Source organism: Symphodus melops, assembly GCF_947650265.1.
Source record: "Symphodus melops genome assembly, chromosome: 12".
Taxonomy (NCBI): Eukaryota; Metazoa; Chordata; class Actinopteri; order Labriformes; family Labridae; genus Symphodus; species Symphodus melops.
The window spans coordinates 21,081,580-21,105,151 of NC_136702.1; the positions used below are offsets into that span (position 1 = coordinate 21,081,580).

The 23,572-nt window shown below is 41.0% G+C and overlaps 1 protein-coding gene across 4 annotated transcripts in view; it reads right to left on the reverse strand.

Annotated features, from left to right (window-relative positions):
- Positions 1–8,809: 8,809 nt before the first annotated feature.
- The window catches only part of adarb1b (adenosine deaminase RNA specific B1b), a 116,562-nt gene continuing 101,799 nt past the window's right edge, over positions 8,810–23,572 (reverse strand). For all 4 annotated transcript variants that reach the window (XM_079357313.1, XM_079357311.1, XM_079357312.1 and 1 more), the window contains 8 exons: positions 21,686–22,611; positions 19,113–19,227; positions 17,841–18,009; positions 17,517–17,668; positions 16,648–16,816; positions 12,276–12,457; positions 9,607–9,785; positions 8,810–9,436 (listed from right to left, as the gene is read on the reverse strand). In XM_079357313.1, the coding sequence (XP_079213439.1) occupies positions 9,260–9,436; positions 9,607–9,785; positions 12,276–12,457; positions 16,648–16,816; positions 17,517–17,668; positions 17,841–18,009; positions 19,113–19,227; positions 21,686–22,611 (2,069 nt within the window). In that variant the 3' untranslated portion in view covers positions 8,810–9,259. The remainder of the gene's footprint in view (positions 9,437–9,606; positions 9,786–12,275; positions 12,458–16,647; positions 16,817–17,516; positions 17,669–17,840; positions 18,010–19,112; positions 19,228–21,685; positions 22,612–23,572) is intronic.

A 23,572-nucleotide genomic window follows, 5' to 3' on the forward strand; every position in this document is an offset into this window, starting at 1 on the left:
GACCCAACCTCCTGTTTCAAGCACTAACCTTGGACAGAAGCATTGGGAGTCTGGTGCAGGGACTGTTTGGGAGTTCAGTACCAAATTTTAAAGGTGTTTCATTTGAGTCAAACACACACACACACACACACACACACACACACACACACACACACACACACACACACACACACACACACACACACACACACACACACACACACACACACACACACACACACACACACACACACACACACACACACACACACACACACACACACACACACTCTGATGGAGGGATGTTAAGTTGCGGGGGCTACACAGGAATTTGCATCATAGAGGGTTCGATACTCAGAGGCACCTCGGGGTGTTCCTCTTCAGCAACCTTTTGTATGATGACTATATAAAAGTGATGTCTTTGTTTTTCCTTTACGTACATCACATAGTCCACCAATCAAATAAAACTTTGCATGGTTGCGAGTTGGGGCTGTCTGGACCCCAAGGGAAGAGATTAGTGCTATTGCCTTGCAAAAAAGGTTCGAAGTTTGAATCCCTGACCGGACCGGGACCTCCCAGTATAGATGATCTAAGTACTCCTGTTCCAGAGACACGCTCTCCAGGTTGATTGGTGATTCAAACTCTCCCTGTAAGTGTGAATGTGACTGGTTGTTCGGTCTCCACATGTCAGCTCAATCATCGTCTTGTGACCTGTACAGGTTGTACCTCGCCTCTCACCCAATGTCAGCTGGAATTGGTTCCATCCTCTGTGACCCTGATCTAGATAAGCAGTATGGGTAATGGATGCATGGATTGGTATTATAGTGAAAACAGCTCAATTTGTCTGGAAGACACCTGACCCTTGAGCTAATGCTAAACATGTTTCTTACAAATCAACCTGTCCCTATGAGAATATGAAATCATTGTATTTCTCTTATTGAAAAGTTGAGTGTTGGTGTTGTTTGCTTCTAAAAAAATGTACAAAGGGGAAAGATGCCTTAAACATACCTCTGTCTCTTACAGAAGAAAAACGGAAGTAACACAAAAACTTCACACGCTCTCATTGGTCTCTAAATATGGATGGCTGTAACAGTCAAAAATTAACAGCAAATTGGACATTGCAGTTCAAAAACAAATTAGCTATTGCATGCTATCAGACACACACACCCACACCCACACCCACACCCACACACACACACACAATCTCAGGTCCAAGATTCTTCAGTTTGACTTTGGCGGTGGAGCCGTCTGTGACAAGGGCACTGAGCTATTAGTCGTCGTTTGCACACGGCTAGGACAATTTAGCTATTCAAATAGAGGCGCTTACAGGAAAACAGCTCCTTAATGAAGAGGTGGCCGGGTAATATGGCATAAATCTATTCTTTTATTCTCCCCACACATTTATGAATACACACTGCCTCTATGCTTATAGAACCATTATGTATACCTACGCATATGAAATCTTAAGCACACAGTTTTACACACAAACACACACACACACACACACACACACACACACACACACACACACACACACACACACACACACACACACACACACACACACACACACACACACACACACACACACACACACACACACACACACAAATATATATGAAAGGGCAGACTGATATTATAATGTGCTCTGGAGGAAACTATTTTCGCCACGTAAATCAAAGAAAAGGTCTAAATGCAAATGTCAGCTTTTCCGTGTCGTGCCTTTTTAATTATTCTGTCAGGTTCAAAGAGTCTTCATCAGGAAGGAGCGTCTGTGACAAAGGAAGGCCTGAGCTCACAGATAAGCTCAATCTGCGTCTCCTCTTGACACTTTCTTCTCTATACTTAGCCTATCTGCACTCCTCTCACACACAGCCGCACTTAGCATTACCTCAAAGTGAATTACAATGTATCAGTGTGAGCATGGCGCCAAAGACATGCTTTAGTAATTACCAGCGGACTATGGATAGACAGTCAGTTCACCTTAGGGTGTCTCCTCGTTTGCTCGTTTGGAACACTCAGGTGATATAAGATTTAATAAAGTCAAGTAGAATTGGATTAGATTGTATAAAATAAAGTCAAACTACAGATCAGTCTTAAGTTATGAGTCTGTAAAGACAGATTCCTACATGACAAACTCTGTGAGACATTTTAAAGGAATTTCCTTCAAGTTTTTGTTTTTTTTGCAGAGATTTCAATTCAATAGCTCTAGATGAAGGCCACAGAACAGACAAATGCACTGCAGTTATTTTTCTTTTTTCTCCTTTGTACTAAACTCAACAGCTTCACCGATTAACTACTTTGGATTTGTTACTCTTTTTTTTTTTTATCCTTTCTCTGACTTTCATTGCTGATTCTGTTTCAACTCAATCAAAATCTGATCTTCAACACAAAAAACCTACACTCATAAACAAACCATAAAACAATAGGAGAAATAAAATAACGTTTTTCTTTTTTCATGAAGAAAAAGCATCATCATGGATAAAAAAAAACAAAAAACCCATTAAAATAAAATGTAAGAAGAAAGAAAAAAAAGGTTTACATCTTTGAAAAATTATGATAATATTTTGCAATAAAACTTTAAGCAGGATAAAAGCTCCTGGGGCCTGAATGTACTGGTTGTCTTTTTTCTTACCTTGTATCCTAACTTCCCTTTTTCCAAATCTCAGGCCTTAAAGTGCAACTGCCTGTGGGCTAAAGGAATAAAAAGCCAGGCTTTTCACAGTGGAAATGTTGTTTCATGGTGTGATGATCACCGGGACCTCAGGCCTGCTGCTGACTGTCCCATTGCAGCTCATTACTGCATGTTCCTCCTCTGTCGCTTCGTCTGTGTTTCAACTATTTTGGCACCGACTGCACTTCCATTTTTTGATATACTTTTGTTCACTTCGTAGTCCTTAAAGTTGCAGCTTTAACTCTTACCTACAAGTTTCTCCATCACTGCGCCTTCATTACATATTTGTTAAAAAGCCTGTATATATACTACATGGGCATCAGGGGCCATTTGGGTGATTTATTTTTCACTCCTGCAATATAACTAGTTTTTCCAAAAGATATTCTCTGTTTAACTCACACGTTTCCTCACAATGCAATCAATTTTAATTATTTATTTTCATAAACACATTTCTACTCACAGACTCCCTTCACACTCATCTTTTTACCTTGCTGTTAGTGGTGATGGCCTGGATGCTACCACTGCCACACACACACACACAGACACACACACACACACACACACACACACACACACACACACACACACACAAGGTCACAGAGGTACTCTAGCCAGTGAATAAGAGGTTGCTGTGGTGGGCCGAGCCGGAGAGTGGTCCCGCCATGTGATTCGCCACATACATCAACTCTGCTGAGCAGAAAATTGAAATGGAAATGTGGGCCTTGAAAGAGTGTGGCTCCTATTTAGCCCTGGACCAGAGCTAATGATATGTCATTTCTCTCAGGGGCACGAGGCGCAGCCTTCGCTCTAGCACTCTCATCCTGCACTGGAGGGGGGCCGGGCAGCATCCTCCACTATACGCTCTGTCCATGTACATGTGTGAGTTGAAATCCATATTTGTCCTGTACATGGTTTCTGTTTCACTTAAAGTCTAGCAGGAGGGTTTTTTTTGTTTACAGAGAAGCATATGTTGAGCTGCAGAAATCTGTCATGAAGCTGCTCGCTAAATGTGTGCTTTAAATATTTATTGAAAGATGCTCATTAAAAGATGTTTCACAGCTTTCAACATGACAGATTGTCCACAGGATGGCAAAGCTGACTGCATTCATCCTTCAGCCTTCAATACAGAGATTATATGAATGTTTACAGCACATTTTCACTATTTACTGTATGTCAATAATCATTTAGATTCAAGGAAAACATTTGGCACGTCGAATAAAAAAAAGACTTCTGCTCGAAATCGCTGTCAAATTCCACCAGCGCAGAGCTACAAAGCAAGTGAATCTGTAACTCTTAAACTTCACCCCATGAGCATTTGATGTGCATGGCTGCAGTCCACTGTAAACAGCACATGGTGTTAAACGCAGGACTTGCACCATGACAGATCTGGTGATATGAATGTTTATGTAAACAGCAGGGCGGCGGTTAACACCCACCAGATGGGTCCTGAATTATTGAAGAGCAGAGTTTCCAACATGTTTTGGTCTTCTCCTTTTATTACAGTTTCAATTTGCTTTCATCATGTCAATAGAGTTTGGTAGCGCAGGGGGCTGAGTGTTTCAAGCTAAGTGTGATGTGTGATATATTATTGATCTGATGGCAGGATCTGCGGGGATACTTACACAGACACAAACACACCCCGGTTACATTTCGGAAAAGATTCTCTCTCTGCTCGATGCCCTCTGCTGTTCAGCGTACTGTATGATGATAGAGGGCTCGGTGAGATCATTAAAAAACAGTAAATATTATTTTTCAGCGCAAGTTTTTGTTGAAAGGACCAACAATGTCTGCTCAACATCAAATACAACATCATGTTTGTGAAGTTTGCAGCCAGTGGTGAGCATAAAATAAAATGTAAAACACACACACACACACACACACACACACACACACACACACACACACACACACACACACACACACACACACACACACACACACACACACACACACACACACACACACACACACACACACACACACACACACACACACACACACACACACACACACACACACACACACACACACACACACACACACACACACACACACACCCCTCACCTTGAGTCTGATTGACACTAAACACGTTTGCAATTTGAGTCTGCATAAATGTTCTTCTCGGAGAGCAAAGCTACCTACTCTGCTGAATATGGAGTATGACAGGTACGAGGAACACACTGACAGGATGCTTTTTGAACTCTCTTATGGACTGACTGACTCATAAACAAATATGGTTCTCCAGAGACGCAGGATCCTGTGTGATTTTAAAGGTGTGGAGGGGGGATTCAATAAAGATGAAGACCACTAATAAAACTTTCAGCTCTCCAGAGGTTACTTTGTTGGATTAATATTCCTTAAAGGTGTGTATTAAAACAATGCTGCACATGGCTTCAATAGTATGTGTGAAGTGCTCTGCTAAGAGCTGCTGTCAAGGATTACTTTACTGTTGTTCTATATTTACTGCCTCTTACATTTTTTTTAATGCTTAGTCTTTTTCTCTGTCCTTTTAATGCCTTGCTGTGGAACTAAACATCCGTCTGGGACAAACAGGGTTGAAATCTTTGGAGTATGTCGACGATATGCTCAGTTAGTATAAAGTTGTGCTGCTTTTCTTACCTCACCTCACTATCAGCTGGGTTACTGACAAGTGGTTCACAAGTTTCAATAAGGACATTTAGAAAGTCAAGTACTGTCCTTTACTACAATTTACTTTTTTTGCAGACTAGATAGTGTCTTACTTCTTAGTAGATTTGAGAAACACATTTTTTCAAGAACACATTTAAACAGGAAACACAACAGCTTTTGGCTCCCTTACTAAATCACGTATTGACATACATGACCTGTCTATGGAGGGTTAGCAGTACCACGAATAAATGGTCCACTCTTCTACTCAGGTTAAAAAAAGAGGACTACATTGTTAGACAAGAGATAAGGTTGACATTGTAGGTCCAAAGTTTGAGTTCAGACATTTTGTTTTGAAATGGTTGGATAAAGTTGCCCAACTTAAATGAAGCAGTTCAAACGAGCTCTACAGGCGTCAAGAGTAAAATGCTGCTAATCTACGATAGCACAAGTATTTATAATCTAATAATATGATATGCATGCGGCCTAGCGGTTAGAGTGTGCACCCCCAAATATAGATGATCAGACCTGTGGCTCCTCTGACACTGATAACATCACTGTCCTTGCTGTAATTGAAGCAGAGAAAAGCAGAGAAATAAATTTTTCCATGATTCTCATCGATTTGTCTTCCTGTAAAAAAAAAATAAAAAATACACAGGCTCTCGTCTTTCATTCAGGACATATCAAATGCAGTTCATCTATGTAGACAGCTGCCATCCACAAATATGATGAAAAGTATCTGTGATCACTCAGTGGGCAAATTCTTAGTTGTTATTCAGACACACAAAGACATCCACACAAAGAATCCAAACCGTGTGCAAAAGTAAACTAAGAACTCTTTTATTCTTTTTTGTTCATTTTATATATCTATCTTTAGATGTTTAATTTCTTCTTTTTTTTTTTTTTTTATCTACTCGAGTCCTTTAAAAGTTTGTCTTCATGCGAGGTGCAGCTTCAGTGTTGGTAGTACATGCAGGGTTGTGGATTTTTGTTGGTGGTTTTTTTCACACATTAGACAGCTGGAGAGAGAGAGAGAGAGAGAGATAGAGAGAACGGGCATCTGGAACCCCGAGCGGACACACATCGACCACTCTGGAGTCACCCCCCCCCAAAAAAAGAAAAAGAAAAAAGAAAGATCCACTAAAGACGCAGCTGCATGAAGGGATACTGACCATCATCGAGGATTCACAAAAGGTTAAGCAGAAGCAGTTCAGTTCTTGCTGTGATAGTTGCCATCCAATCCAGAGACAGGGACGGTTTTATATCATGACATCATCAGTTGACATCGTTAGTGCAGTCAAAGGAGAAACAAACAAAATCTACAAGCAGGCAGTCTTAAGGGGCGAAATATACAAAATAAAACCTCAGACAGCTCTGTAGAGAGAAAAACACAGAGGAAGAAGAGGGGCAGAGGAGGGGGGGGGGAAACTTCATTCAGACTCCTGTTTGTGACGGCTGACATTAAAGGAGACATCAGGAGTATTGCTTGTGACTTTGGTCTGGGTCTATTTGTTCGAGGGGGGGGGGGGCTTTGGATCCTGACATTTTCTGTGATTATTTTTGGAACCAAATTTCAAAGTTTCCACTTTCAAGTCAACACTGGTGGATTCCACATCCTGCTGATCTAATACTGACTTATAAAACAACCAAATGTATACGTAAAAAAAAGAAGTGACATCACACGTGCCAGCTGGTGGATGCCACTTTTAGCTGAGACACCATACAGTGCATATTTTTCTTTTGTATAACATAGGTGGCTACAATGGGGACGAAGCCTGTTAACCCCGGCAGTGTTAGTGCCATGCTTCATGGTGCCCGGCGTGTCACAGAGAACCACGAATTAACATCTTCGCAATCCCAGCAACACGTGACAGAGTCCAAACAGTTTCCAGATGGGATGAACTGATTGTGCAGGTAACAGAACTTGTCTTTTTTTTTTCTTGTTGTTCCGTATATACACAGAAACACTTCACGGCAGCAGTAATGATTGCAGGTCACAATATACACGTGGCCACCGACGGCTACAGATGCACTAAAGAAGCCTGACAATTCATTTACCCCCACCCCACCCCCACACACCTCACATACTGGTAGAATATACAGATTTTGTACAAATCAAAATATAGTGTTTAGAGGATATACAAAAAGCAAACAGTAAAGGGTTGATTTTTTTTTTAACAGGAAAAAGGGTGAGATATTAAAAAAAAGAGAGAGAGGGAAACACAGATGGACATCATCATCTTTGGTGAAGATTCCACAGAGTACACTTTGACACACACACATACACACACTAGCATACATGTTTCATACAGCTGGGAATATGGATTCACTCCAGTTATTTCAAACACATCCTCGTTTACAGATTTAGGAGAAGAGGACGTATTCAGGACGTAAAGATGGCAGGTTGGATCACAAAAGGTGGTCTTTAAACCAACATGTCTGCAGATGGAGAAAGGAGAAAGGAAGTGACATCACACACTGTGATACATTTGGTTACAACCTACTGGTTTATCAGATATTTGCATAAAGGGAATTCATGTTATTGTACTGGACCTCTGTGTGTGTGTGTTTTTTTTTTTTTTAAATCATACGGAGGGATTACAACATGTTAGCATTCCAGGCTATCACTACAGACTGTGTTGCATCTAGTGAATGTAACGTCATATACTGTGGGAGTCTCTACGGCACATAGACCATGCTTTCTATTTATAGATCAACTGACAGCTACCATGAATCCCTGCCACAAAGTTACGTAGTTACAAGATCTGAGAGAGAGGTCTGTTTATGTGGTTTTCACTGCAGTATTATCCCCCAAAAACGAGAAAACAACAATGAAACAAACCAGCAAAAAAGACGGCCCCTTATCCTCCCTTCCCCTTAAACAAACAATCCCGAGAAATCTAGAAAATAGAGACAAAGATTCAAAGCTGCCTGTGGAGGAAGATGCTGGCATTCATTCAAAATTATCATTCACTGATGGACGCTCTCCACCACGTGTTCTTCTACTACTCTGTACGCCTCACAGTTCAGTTCCCATGCAAAGCCATGGCTTGGATTGAGGAGAAAATACAACGTGCAGCCACTCCAAAAAGCTTGTCCCAAGACCCAGGCGAGGAGGAGGAGGAGGAGGAGGAGGATGAAGAGTCATGGTCCCCTCCAACGGTTCAAGTATGGAATGAGAGTGACATGAAAAAGAAACATACGCAACAAATGCATGAAGGAATGGAAAACATAAAGAACAACAACAAAGTACTAATCTGCTCTTCCCAGTCAGTGAATCACACAGGACCACGATCTTTTGTCACATTTTTGTTTTTAATAGAGGGGCTAAGAACAGTCTCACCTATGGACCGGACTAAAGAGCACATAGTTACTGTTCTACTCTCTGTTCTCTCTTTTTAATATTAGATTTACATCCTGAAGATTTATGCACATTTAAATTAAATTTCATGGTTCAGTTTAGCTAGTGTGTATGTGTGTGTGTGTGTGTGTGTGTGTGTGTGTGTGTGTGTGTGTGTGTGTGTGTATATATACACCTGTGTTTTAGGCTACATTTAACCCTCATTAACCAAGAAAAATAGACAACTCAATCATTTCAACTTTTACATTAATGGCATAAAAACAGAATTGCTCTGGGAAACAAACAACTCAGAAATGTAAAAACCATGATTCCAGTTTAAAAACAGAAAACAAGCAGATGAAAAACTCATGGGTCAAACTCATAATAAAATGACAAAAATCAACATGATGGTTAAAAACAACGTGAGGCAGACGTCCTCTGAGGAATGACAACGATGACCTATGGATGGTTTGTGACACTGCACACTTTTTTCCACAAGTACAAAGTGCACGTGCGTGTCGACACACGGGACGGAGGTAAGTCTCTTTGTGGGCTGGTTGTTAATAAGAAGGGGGGCTTCTTGCTTTCAGTCCTGGGTCAGGAGAAGAGGAGTGGAGAGGGTTTAGGATTTTCTTGGTCCCTCAGGAGCTGTGGGTGAACTGGTCTTGCTCGATGGGCTTTTTTACCCAGGCCCCCAGGCCGGCCTTGTGGAAGGCTTTGATGAGCGCCTGCTTAGCACAGTGGTACTCTGTGGCCGCCTGCTTGGCTTCATGGTAGGAGCTGGGCTTCAGCATCTTGATCCACAAGATGGACGACAACTAACGGCAGAAAAAAAAGGTGAAAACATGATTAAAAACGAACGAGTAATCATCTGAACATATAAGGTGGTTGTATATGGTGATGCTATAACACTAAGTGGATTTGGAATGAATGAAATGTCAAGAGGAAATATAACAACACAGGCCATAAACAATATTGATTCAAATACCTTGGAGTGTAGGCGCACCCAGCGGCTGTAGAGGGCGTGCTTGCAAAGGCGTGAGGCACGGCCCATGTCGTCCTTGCCTGTTGTTGCATTAATTACCTCCAGTGCCTGGTCACCAACCGTCCAGTTCACGCTGAAGTTGGGGGCCTTCCCCGGCTGCCTGGCTTCTGCGTTACTTATACCTGGAATAAAAAATGAAGTGTCATAGACAGCACAACACAGAAGATTTTCCATTCCAATATCTATCTATCTATCTATCTATCTATCTATCTATCTATCTATCTATCTATCTATCTATCTATCTATCTATCCATCCATCCATCCATCCATCCATCCATCCATCCATCCATCCATCCATCCATCCATCCATCCATCCATCAAAAAACAAAAAAACGTTTTTGCACTACCATTGCAAAAAAAATAAAAAAGAAGTTGTCAGTACAGAATATTGGGAAATTTCTTATAAATGAATAAATATAGGAGGCCAACTGATCCAAACTGACTTGCATAAATATGTTGGCAACGCCAGCCATTGATAAAACATTGGGAAACAAAAGAACCAAGCGAGTTTTTCCCGTTCATTTTGTAGTTGTCATGCTGGGTAGAAACTAAATATCATCCACCGAGGGGGAATCTGAGGTCAAAGCCTGCTCTCTTCCAGCAAACCACAGGGCACAGGCCTCCACAGCACCTGAAGCATAACTGTGAGATATATGGACGCAATAAATTCAGGTTTCTTGCACTGTGTGTGTGTGTGTGTGTGTGTGTGTGTGTGTGTGTGTGTGTGTGTGTGTGTGTGTGTGTGTGTGTGTGTGTGTGTGTGTGTGTGTGTGTGTGTGTGTGTGTGTGTGTGTTAAGCTTCTTGGTTCCATTTGGCAGCACTTATGGCAGCAGATGATTTAAAGGGGATGAAATCCTTAGTGCTCTAACACCACAGTGCTTCACCGCTAAAAACTCTCTAAAGCGGAAAAGGTTAATAACCTCCTACCATTATCTCCTTTACCCGCCATTTAGGGAGCAACCAGAGGGGAGGAGCTGAGAGCTGCTTGTCATCCAGAAGACATAAACAAATGACCACGATGTCCCTTCACCAGGTTAATGCAGACTGTCAGTAGCCATTATCAAGCTTCAGCCTTTTGCATTAAAAGACTGAGAAAGGCTATTTCTTTTAGATGTTCATAAACCAGTACAAAGCTAACCATTAGCTTAACTACCTACACCAGTCATAACGTATAACACCATTAACAGCTGAAACTACTGCGAATCAATTCATCGCTGTGGGGAAGTTGATCCTGGATGATGTCAGAGTTAAAGCGATGTTTATACTCAATAAAAGCATGTAATGCTAACCATAATAGTTAACATCATGCTAAAAGCTCTGTCTTTGGTTTATATAATTATAATTAAAAACTGTCTTTAATAGTTACAAAGTCTGGGTCTATATTCTTCTCTAGCCAAGAACTATATTTGCATTTCTGCTGGCATGATGTATGCAACTCTGCAGTGCACATTGAGTTCCCTTTACTTGATGCTGTATTTAAAAAGTTGGAATTGTAGTTTTACCCCTTGTCAAATATTACAACCTTTATTCAGTTTTATTATCTGCTGCTATGTGCAGAAAAAGTGTGATAAAGAAGGAAGAAATGACAGCACTAACTACTGCTAGGAGACAGACAAACAGTCAGTACTACCTTTTTACTAAGACTTGTGTAAAATAGGGAACTCCGTATAGTGATTGATCTCCCTCATGCTTAATTTTGTTTTTTGAAAAGGAGGTTGTAAAACTGCAAAGTCAGATAGCTAAACAGATAGCTCAAGTTAGCTTGATTAGCCAATTGTTGCTGATAAAATCAGACAGTTCTCACTTTCAGTTTCATTGATAAATCTTTGGCTTTGACTGTTTCATTCAAGAGATGAAGGAGAGTTTTATAGGTTTTTATGGGATCATGATCTATAGGTTAAACGGCCTAGCCAAACAAAAGTTATCTCATATGTAGGGTGTTGGTACAAAAAGGTTTTGAAAATCTCACACTGCTCACAGTCACATTTGTATCCATTAATCTAAATGTATAATATTGAAAATGTGTAATCGCTGCTTATTTTTCGGATGTAATCATATTTCTTCATATACATCATGTTGTATATTTAATTGAATTTAAACTTTACGTATTTTACATATTGCATACTTCTATTTATTTCCTATTTTCTCCATATTTCTATTCGGTAGAGGAGCAACTGGAACGCCCACATGTCCTTCAGGGATTAATGAAGTATTTCTGATTCTGATACATGCTAATGTTTAACAAATAGAGCACGCAGAGAGACTGAGTGCAACGTCCACATGGCCTTGATAAAAAGGTCAAGCTAATGCTGGACATTTACAAAGAAAATGATAAAGTTATTCAAATTCCACATGAAGAAGGTAAATGTCAGCTCAAACCAAACAGAGGAGAGAAGCAATAACTGTCTCCCTGCTGTGGACTGACTAGTGAGGATGGATAGATATGTTTACTGATCAGTATAAGCATCTTCCTCTTTGATATTTACACAACTTGAGTTTGACTGGCAGCGATAAACATGGAGATTACCTCAAAATAGAATCATGCTATTACTTCTGAGAGCTCTCCACCAAAATTGTATCAGAGGGAGCAGTTATTTATTTATTTGCCCACCGCTGAGTAGAGGCCTGTTGAGAGTGAACTGCTGTGGCAGGTCCTCGATCTCTGCGATGCGCTGGTACATGGCCCTTGAGAGGTGGTCAGCGTGGTAGAGACTGCCGAGGATGATGCTGGAGAAGTAGATTGGTTCTGTGAAGTAGCTCATCAAAGAGCCCTGAATGCCCACCACATTCCACCTGTGAAGAATGAAAAACATGCAGATTAGATAAACTGGGGGGGGTGAATTGTTGCACATATACCTTCATGTATATATATGTGACAGTTAAATGAAAAACACATCAGTTCAGGCTGCAACCTGCTTCATTAACTGCAAATTATTAATCAAGAAACCTTGGGAACAGTCAAACAATTTACATTCCTGAGCTGTTTTTACAAAAGCACTTCTGACACTGCAATAACATTTGATTATTTATGCAGTTATTCCAGTTATTCTGACATATCCCCAGTTTCAACAAAAGAGTGGAAGAGATCATGCTAGTGAGCTGAAATCATTATAAAACAGCTTCATTGCATGCAAGAAGATTGCACCAGTCATGTACCGGTTGTTTGTTATAAACATTAATACCCCTGCAAGCTTGTTTATGGTTCATCTTCCCGCTGTGTTAGGATCATCTGTCCCCGAACCTAACACTGAAATAATACAGAACAAGGGGGCTGGCAGGAAAAAGACCAGGTAAAATAGGGGGGAAAAGGGATTTTTAATCATGGCATGTTTTTACTTTGTTCTCTTTTACCGCGGTCACATGGGTAGTGATGATTCTTTCAATTAGTCAATGGAATATCTTTAGGATCAGATCGGTACACTGGGCACAATAGAAGGGAAGAAAAAAAATTAGGATGGCTCGATTAGCATTCCCAACATTTGACAGTGGAAACACCAATAAATGTTACCTACTAAAATAAACTGAACAGGACCGCTCGAGGGAAACAGATCAATGTAACTGTTCTAAAAAGGGCTGAGAGTCTGAGCTTTGAGTTGAAGGATTGTCTTGTAAAAGATAAAGAGAGGGACAGTTTTTTAAGCATTGAAAAGTTGAGAGGCAGAATATACAAAGATATATAAAATGTTGTATGAGCTGAAACACACATAGAAGCTCACAAGCAGAATCTATCAGTACATCTGCAGTCAATGCAACCCACTCCACCCAATCACACACAATCCTACAGCTGTGTTCACTCCGAGGTATCCAATTTCATTTTCTACAACTTCTGTGTATTTCTATGTTGTGTTATTAACCATCTCTCGCCAGTCATTTTCCCATTGACATGCTCTGTGAAGCCTGCCCACCGGAGAGGGGGAGAGAGAGAGAGAGAGAGAGAGAGATGAAAAGAGAGAATGGGGGAAGCTGAGACAAAAGAAGTGGAGAAAGATGAAGGCCAGTGGGGGGAAAATGAGAGAAAAGTTGGATACAGATGAAATATTGAATAAATGTGGGTGTTATTCTATACATTAAGACAAAAAGAGTTAAGATCACTTCCCACCATACCTATAGCTCTCGCCTTACGCCCTTTGATACCTTGAAACTGTGTTTTTCAGAATACAGCATCTTAAAAAGGAGAAACAGCATGTCGATAAGGGACTATTTAAAGATAAAAGCAAATAAAGAATTATTTAGTTTTTAATCAAGTATCATTGGCAAAAAGATGTAAGTCGAATTCAATTTACAGAAACTACAGTACCTACAGTATGTGCAAAAAGTTAGAAAAGGATCATGTCATCGACTGTAGAAGAAAAACTTGCTCATTTGTTGAGCCACAAAGCTCAACTGGGCCAGCGTAATAATGATTTTATAAGGACTGAATGATTGAACAACTTTAGCTTGAAGGGCTAACCAAATTAACAATAACACAAAGTGACACTGAGCTTCTCTCGTTCCATCTTTGCCTTTAGGCAGACTGTGTGAAATTACCAACATGGACCAAGAACAATGAAGAAGTATATGCAAGCAAAGACCCCAGGCTTCCATATGCAATACACTCTCTGTATGTGTGTGTTAAAGAGAGGGAGTGAGCGTGTGATATTGTGTGTGAAACTAAGGGAAAGCCAAATTGAAATCTGTGATTTCATAGCTTAGAGCAGTGGCGGACACGTTCAATACATTTGAATAGCTATATTATATTTCTGTGCTGTCCACAAAGTGTACAAGCACATTTTTCAAAAAAACACCAGGATAAAAAAATAAATAAAAGTATATATATATATATTTAGAAAACCACAAACATGCAAGGGCACACATATTGAGTTATGTTTTCTAAGGCAGTCGATTTCATTCTCGTCAAACTTGAGTGTAACGCTTGGTGGTTATCTTATTCAGCATCGTGTGCACAATGAGTCTGAGAGCAGGTGAACAAGTCCGATTGCCAATGTAATCAAAAGCACATAAAGACAGGAGGAAACAGGACAAACAGAGAGAAATAACCATGAGTGCTTTTGCTAATGAGCTCAATCAAATATAAGGGAAACGATGAGGACTGAGGCAGAGCACTGCTCGTTCTGGCCGAGGCCTCGGGGCCGGGCATGTAATCAAAGCAAAATGAGAGGGAGAAAACAATGTGTAAGGAGGGAACATTATGGGCACGGTCAAAGTATGCCAGTCAGTTTGTGCTGTATTAAATAGCAGCCCTGCGGCTAACAATCACTCACATGTGGACTGGAGCAGGTGGACAGCAGTTCCCTCACATGGCAAATGACTGTGTAGCAAACTGGGAGGCCTTAAATAGTCTTTTCCTTACAGTTGAAGGACACGTTTAAAATACTGTCATTTTAATGTACTTTTGTGATACTCTGATTCTGAATTGCAACTAAAGCTGAGATCTCTGTATTATTTTGTTCTTGTGATTTCCAACTTGGCCTCAACAAACCCTCATGACAAATGTATGCTACCCTCTACTGACTTGGATCGCTCCAATTTTGGATATTAACACAAACTCTGAGTCTGTAGTACCAGCTTTGTCTGCCTGAAAGTGCAACATCTCTTTTTTTCCCTTTTTTTTAACACAACAAATAACTTTTGCCACACAGTCTACATCACCCTCATCAAATAAATGCTTAGTGGTCAATCACTTCACTCAGTTCATTTGGGGGATGTGTTATGATCCTGAACGGAGAAGAAAAGACAGGAGGAGAAGGGGGGGTAGAGGGGGCTGCTTCTGACAAGAGTTATGGAGAAGCTTCATGGTTCATCAAAAGAGAAGCACAGAGTTGCCTTGAACATGGACAGAGACTAAAGATGCTTTGATCTGCCTGCAAACGAAAAAATGATCTAAAGACAAGAGGATCCATCAATTCAGCCGTCCCCCGACACTCCCAGAAGAGAATGATAGACTGGAAATGACAAAGTGATTCATTGCAGCATGGGTAAATAAAACACACACACACACACACACACACACACACACACACACACACACACACACACACACACACACACACACACACACACACACACACACACACACACACACACACACACACACACACACACACACACACACACACACACACACACACACACACACACACACACACACACACACACACACACACACACACACACACAGGACTATCATGTGTTTCTTTCTGGAAAAACTAAAATCAGGCTTCAGCGCAGATTTGAGTATGAAAACAAAGAGAGATCAACATAGTCAATGTAGAAGAACCTTCAACCTCATATCCTCATCACCTTATATCATGAGCTAACCAGTTATTGTTAATGATTTATCGTCTCCTTGGCCAGTTTCAGCTTTTCTTTAAAACAGAATGATGTTCATTTTTTAAACAGCTGTTTAGGATAAAAAAGGTGTATGACAGTTTACTTCTCCATCAACCTGTCAGTCAGGATAGAGGAGGTCAAACAACGACCCCACGATTCAATATCTATCACGACACAGAGACACATGTGGTGATCTGCACTGATTCTGGATAATGACCACGTCCTGCACAGAATTCACCCCAACAGCTGTTCTCTACCGTTGACAGTTACAGCAGAGGAATTAGTTCAGGTCCTCAGAGTTCCTGAAATACATTCAAATATTTTAATCCCAGAGCTGTGGCTATGTTTTTACAGTGAAACCGCACCATCGGCCAATCTTTCAAAAGTGACAGCTTGGCAGATGTATTGATTCTGTAACATGTGCATCGATAAATGCATTTACACGGAGTATATGATGATATATTGCTTTGTCGATTTTTTGAGCACAGCCCTCTAATCCACACTGTGAATATAACACAGTACAGTAACTTCATATGAGGCATAAAGTAGTATCAGTCTCTTTACCTGACTCTTGGCATCATGGTTCACATATTAGAAAGCTGAAAATCATCACACCTTCTTTGAATTAGTAAACTCAATTTGGACCAAATTACCTCGCGATCTTGTCACTACAGGACATGGTGAGTAGCCTCTCCCCCTGCAGCACCCCGTCCCAGGTCTGGATGGTGTTGCTGGACCTTACAGGGATGGTGCCCTCCCCCGACTCAATCTTGGTCCTTAACTGGCCCCGTGCTTTCCGGTTGGGATGTCTGTCTCCCTGGTCTGAATCACAACGACGATAAAAAGGATGTTAATGCAGAAACCAGCAGAAGACAAAACAAACTCATTCCCTGTGTCATATATAATGTTTCTATTTGAGGACTATAATAGTGATGTATTATATCGCTCTGTAAATAACTATACAGCATACCTGTGCAAGAAATGAAGGCCCCATTATGATTCAATTATCATAATAGGAAAGAAAGCAAAATGTAGCTTCAACAAAGCCTGACCTATTAGTTATGATTTTGTTATGAATGTTTTCTGCTGTTCCACCAGCAGGCGCCATCTAGTCAGTGACTGATTGAATGTGGCTGTTTTCTATTCAGTCTGCCATGTGCAACTGAAAACACTTTGACAAGAGTAAGAGGGAGGTTAATCAGACAGACAGTGTGGGTGTGCTGGGCGGGAGGAGGACTGATAGAGACAGACAGCGAATGACAAAAAGCTCTAATTACTCGAGCCTTGTTTAAATGTGTCTGTAATGCGTGTTTGCACGACGCAGTAAAATTCTAATTAAATGAAACCAAGCATGAGGAAGAGGAAAAACCTACCGACGTAATTCGATCAAAAACACACATACACACACACACACTGTTTTTGAGACTGAATTGTGTGCTAAGATGAGACCAAATTAAAAACATGTTGTCAGAGCTAAGCAGCAGAGACATGGCTGCTGCTGCAGGGAGTGGACGCTGTGTACCTTCAACTCCAGCCTCGTGAGGGGAGAAGATCCGGGCGTCTCCGCAGGGCGAGGTGCTGATGTAGAGGTGGAACTGGACGTTGTCCTTTAACCTGTAGCCTCCCTTTTCACATGACACGAATATCGATCTCTGGTGGTCTTCCTTGTTGTTGCTATGACAAACAGACAAACGACACCGTAAATAATACGGCGTCTACAAAACTGGACTTGAACGAATGTTATTAGATACAGCAAAGAGCAGTGCAAATGCACGACATGAGATTATAAAAGCTAACAAATAATAAACTATGCTTGAAGAAAAAGACATTTACACCGTCCACTGACCTGAGGAAGAACTCCAGCTGGGAGTAGAGGTACCTGATGAGCGAGCGTCGGGCGATTATCTCAGCGTGACAGTCGTTGAGAGCCAGGCCGCGGTCACTCATGTACTCACCGTTGATGCATTTGGTTCCTGTGGAGACACAAATGACCTGTGCCTCCTTTACATCTGTCCCTGTGGGAGGTAAAGGGAACAAAGACATATTAGTGAATGGACACTCCCCCTAAAATATCATTTCACAGCTGCTGTAGATTTTTAGTGCTAACTTCATGATAAGATTTAAAAGAAGTCTTCATGTCTTTGAGTGATCCTGCAGAGTGCCATATGAGCACCATTTATAAAAGGTGCTTCTGTAGCTTATGGGGGCAGCGCTATAATTCATGTAAACATACAACTTAAAGGAGTCATTTTTATTTAATTAGAAGTGGAAGAGGAAAACCATGCTTTGAAAATAAAAAACTCACTATGAATAACAAAGGAGAAAAAAAGCGATATAATCTTTGGAGTAATACTGATAGTTTCGTACTCGTCTCATGTACTGATGTTGGTATTATTCTCCTGTGGGGGGGGGGGGGGGGGGTTGGTTGTTGTTTAGTCTGCCTTCAACTCAATTTTGGTTCAACACACTGTTAACAGACTTATACATCTGACATTCACGGAGCATAACTTGAGACTAAAAGTCTTCAGTTTGAGATTTGTATGTATAAAGAAGGATTTCTGACATCAGACAGCAGGATGAAACTTGGAAGCCTCTAGTCTCGAGCCACCCCACTGAAATGTTTTTATTCTAATTTAAAAAAAAAAAAAAAAAAGCATGATGAGACGTCTCTTGGGGAGTTTATAAACTGTTTCAAATTTTGCTGCATGTTTTTATGAATTATACATGAACATGTACATGTTTTGAAAAGGTTTAAGTATAGAGTGAAGTCAAGTAAAAAATGGAAATACTCTGTAAAATAAATGAGCAGATTCTTTGTGTGTGTTCACAAGAACAGTGCTAATGTTATTGTTTTTATTTAGACTCTACCACTGGTGATAGAACCGAACACAAAACTGTTTAACTCATTAGTGTTTTGCATAAGCTGCTAAATAGTTGACTGATTTCTCAGGAGACATTTCAAGAGCAGACCTGAGCATGTTGCTACTTAACTGTGAATAATAATGTTAACTTGTTTCCATGAACCATGAAATCTCAATTGTCCTGTTTAATTTTGAAAAGTGACAGTGCCATGTTTTGTGAGGATAAAAGAAGCAACCATCTCTCCTTCCCAATGTACCTGTTGTCATGACAACTCCTGCTAGGACTTTCCGACGTGCATGGGGGGAGGTGAAGTTGTCTGTCAGCTCACTGAACTTATCCACCACCAGACGAGAGACGGCGTCAGCCAGAACCTAGAATCACACACACACACACCACACACACACAGACACACAGATAAAGCACATAAACACACAGCAGGAAGAAAAACACATCCACACAAACATGAGCTTGTGTCAGATGTGTCAGCTTACAAAGCGCGTCTGATGTTATCCTCCCCTGGAGCACCATGTACCTGTCACAGCGTTCACATTCAGCTCCAAAACAAGAGTCAGAGCGATGAAACGGCAACAAGTGAAACTGGGTTGACCCCCTGAGGGATAGCTAACAGTCTTTCAAGCAGCGCTGTCTGAGCTTGGCGTGACAGTTATAATTTATCATCTCCCATCTGACGGTGAATCTCAAAAAGCAAAAACCAAAGAAGGGAAGCTGAGCAACACATGTAAGCAAAGTGTTCATGTTCACTGCACCATGTTTCAAACTCCCATCTACACTCTGTTAGGGCCTCAAGTGAACTTCACACATCTTTTGTTCTTGGACAGTCCCATCCTCTTGCTGGCTCTTTATCCATTGCTAATGTGATGGAAAATGACGAGAACCAAGAGAGAGCAGACGGCTGGATGACCACAAATTAAAGAGATTAGTCCAATATTACTTCCCTGCCACTTCGAAGTCACCCACTCGTAGCAAGATCATTTGACTTTTGCAATTCAAGGTCGCATATGGTATAAAAATGACTTTCAATCCATAGTTGTTGAAAAAAAGTGAAAGTCCTAATTCACTTTAGAAAAAAATGAAGATCTCAAAAGAAACCTTTCCCTGAGCATCGGAATGAAAAATAAAACAAACAGGTCCATTATTTTCCAGTTTGCATGTTACAGTATTTCTAACCTCTAATGGTTGAAGTGTCAACAAAGACAACTTAAACTAGAAAACACAAACGCAACATTCAAATATTCTTTTGAAAAAAGTGGATTCCAACCATTTCCCCCCCCATTAGTTCCTTGCCAGATGGAAACAGGCAGCAGGAATTAAATACCAAGCGACAGAGAATTAATCGAGCAATTAGTGGGGTCGTTGTCGTTAAAATGGGGTGCTTGTTGAATAAATCAGTTGTGAGAAAGTGGGAAGAGGGAGTTAAGGAGAAAAAAGAAGGCTCTGAGGAGCGGACTGCTGACTGTGTGTGGCGCTGATTAGCTTTGCTGACTGTTTTGTCCCTCTTCACACACTGGCAGGGCTCTTGTAGTGACTTCTTTAGTGGCATTTAAAGTGACAACCAGCCTTTAGTCTCGGCGCACCTGATGTGAATGAGGTTTAGAAGATAACCTACCAGACGGGTCAGGATGTTTGGATAATACTTAAGAATCCAAAAGATTAATGCAATAAATAATCAAAAAGAGCTCTAAACCCAGGGAGACGATCTACTGTATAAAGCAAAAAACAAAGGTCCCGCCCCCATGCCTTTCATTAACCATCACTTGGTCATTTCTAACACTTCTTAAATTGCCATGATGGTTTTAAGTAGAGTGATGATTGATGATTGTCCAGGTCAGATTCAAGAAGCTGAATTTGAAGCATAATACTACTGTCACTTAAATGCCATTACTTTTTGGATATTAAAAAAAATAAAAAGAGACATTATGTCTTAGATCCAGACTTCCTCAAAACTATCCTCGAGTGTTCATCCCACTTAACAATATTTTATGTAAATATGTCTTAAAAAACTAAAAGATTATTCTATTGAGTTCAATGTTGACTATTGAGCTTATTCAAATCAAGTATCAGTGTTCCCTGAGTATATACCATACACTATTCTGTCTTTCAAAGTACTTTACGTTGTGAGGCCAAAAATGTTGACGAGCCACCATAGCGTTGATTGAAGTGTGATTATGATGAAGTGTTCTTACAACCTAAATATTTTCCTATATTTACCAGTTGAAATGTATCAGTCAAATTCTAATGGTGCATTCAATTTATTGAATTCATTTTCTACCAATTTTTTTTTTACCATTTAAAGCTGGGTTGAGCAGATGTGCAAGTGCAGCACAAGAAATTCAGGACAATTCCCCTTACCGAACCCCAGCCGAGGAAGTGTTGACATTAATATCCTGCAACTGCATGTCTGATGCGATGTTGGCGCACATCGTGACTGCTTTATTATGTTTTTTGTTTACCTGTCTGTTTTTCTCTGCTTATTTGTTATACAGTGAATAAGTCAAACATACAGGTAGCGCTGTTATAATGCATTTTAAAGTGATGGACAGCTTCATCTGCCCATTCTTGTTCTTTTTATGTTATGCACTGCCTCCTGAGACCCCCCACCCCCTATCTCCTTCCAATGTGAGGCGCATGTATAACAATGCAAGTCAGAAGATTTCAGGAGCAGCTTGCCTGAAATTTTCTAGAAATTTGAGGGCGTAAAAACAAACTAAACAGGCATGAGGCAGGCAAACTTAGTGACATGGTCCCCCATAGGTTTCTCTAGTAAGTATCTGTATTAATTTTCAATTACACAGAAAATAGATCTCTTACCTGGGGTAGATGAAGCTGCAGTCCCTCTCTTGGAATGGGTTGCCGGGATGGTGTCTGGTCTAGCTGCATGTTGAAGAGAGCTGAGAGGGCTGCCTGCGCTGCCCGGGCTTTAGCCAGCTTCTTGTTGCGCCCTGAACCTTCGAACGTCTGTGAATCCACTGTTACTGACATCACAAAATTCTTGGCGTGACTCTCCCCACTCTCTGACACAAAGTCATATTTGAGGCCTGGCCTGAGCTCATTGAGGATCATGACTGGGTTTTTGCCACTGGAAGGTGAGCTGAATGCTGATGGAGGGGGCAAGGGGGCCTGAACGAGGTTGCTGCCAGGTGGCGTGGACAGTGGGTACTCCCCTAGCGAGTTTAAGGAGCTGCTACCATTGGAGCCTACATAGAAGGATTCTTCAGGTGCGGCTGGTGTCTCAAAGCCATTGAAGAGCATGTCTGGAAAGTCAGCCTGGTCAGAAGTAAAGTCTGTGTTCACTGTCAGTGTTCGACCCATGGCCAGGTGTGCCTCAGATGCATTGGGGAACTGGACAAAGGAACGCAGTGCTTTCTCAGCTGCATTCAGTTTAGCCTTCTTCTTAGTTGGGCCCATGCCCTCAAACATCTGTCCATTCACCTCAACAGTCATGACAAACACTGGTGCATGGACTGGTCCTGTCTGAGACAGCAGTTTGTACTGTAGACCAGGTTTGATTTCATTCAACTGCATCAGAGCGTTTTTGGGCAGGACTGGCCCAGGTGTTTTCTTGCGCTTTTTGGCACGAAACTTTGAGTGTGTATGTCCATTGTTCCCCTCTTCTAGGGGCCGCTTTCGACTGCCCAGGCCACTGCCATTTGGGAGCTGCTCAGCCACTCCCATCCCGTCTTTGCAGGACACGTTGTCCAGGTTTCGGTTTTCCTTAACATCGGTGCTGCTCGAACCTGCGGTGCCCAGAAAGAGTAACTTACAACGCCTTCGTTGCAGGATCTTGTAAATGCAAAATTTATAGATTCCTTTATCACTCTTTGGAACTGAACCAATGATTTGTGTTCCATCATAAAAGCAAGTGAAGCTGACATTTATTTTTATTCAACATATTAGCCTTTAGTCTATCGATATCCCTACAACTGAAAAACACCAACAGTACTGCTCTAAGTGCCATGCATATGCCTAAGCCAAGAAGTAAAATCATGTAGAACATTTCAGAATTTACTTTGTTATATGAAATTTCATTAGTTCAATGGAAATTAATCAACTTTTCTTCAAAATCAAAGTTGACGTTATGACAGTTTGTTATCTTAAAGGTTAGGGTAAAGTGGGAGAAGAATATTAAACTTTTCAGGTTGCAAAGTGTTATGATTCTACAACATAAATGCACACAAATACAAGCACATGTTCATAAGTTAACAGAGACACACACACAGAGCTGCTTCTCATCCACTCTATCAATTTTTAATCGCTTGAGTGCCTACACAGAAATTGGGTACATTTTAAGTGTTCAGTTTTTAACTGCAGGCTCTGATATACACTGTACTGGGGAACACATATCACTGAATCCAGTTAGCAAAGTGGATGGAATATTGGCAAAAATTTTCATTTATAACATCCTTCAGCAAAGGCTTGATAGGTTACTCCTTGCGGTACTCAGGAGAAAGAGAGGCCGCAGTGTGCATGAGTGGGATTGTAGGTTCGGGTTGAGGGAGTGCAAGGGAGAAGTGCAGGGAGAGGAGCTGAGGACCAGGCAAAGAGGAGAATACATCAAAGAGGCAGAAGGAGAAGTCTCCACCTACTGCAGGATCCTAAAGGCTTGACTGGTGACACGCTGGGATGTTAAAATGTTGTTTACCCGTTTCACAAAATATTTGGAAGAGAATGACTGTCATATTTGAAATGAGGGAAATC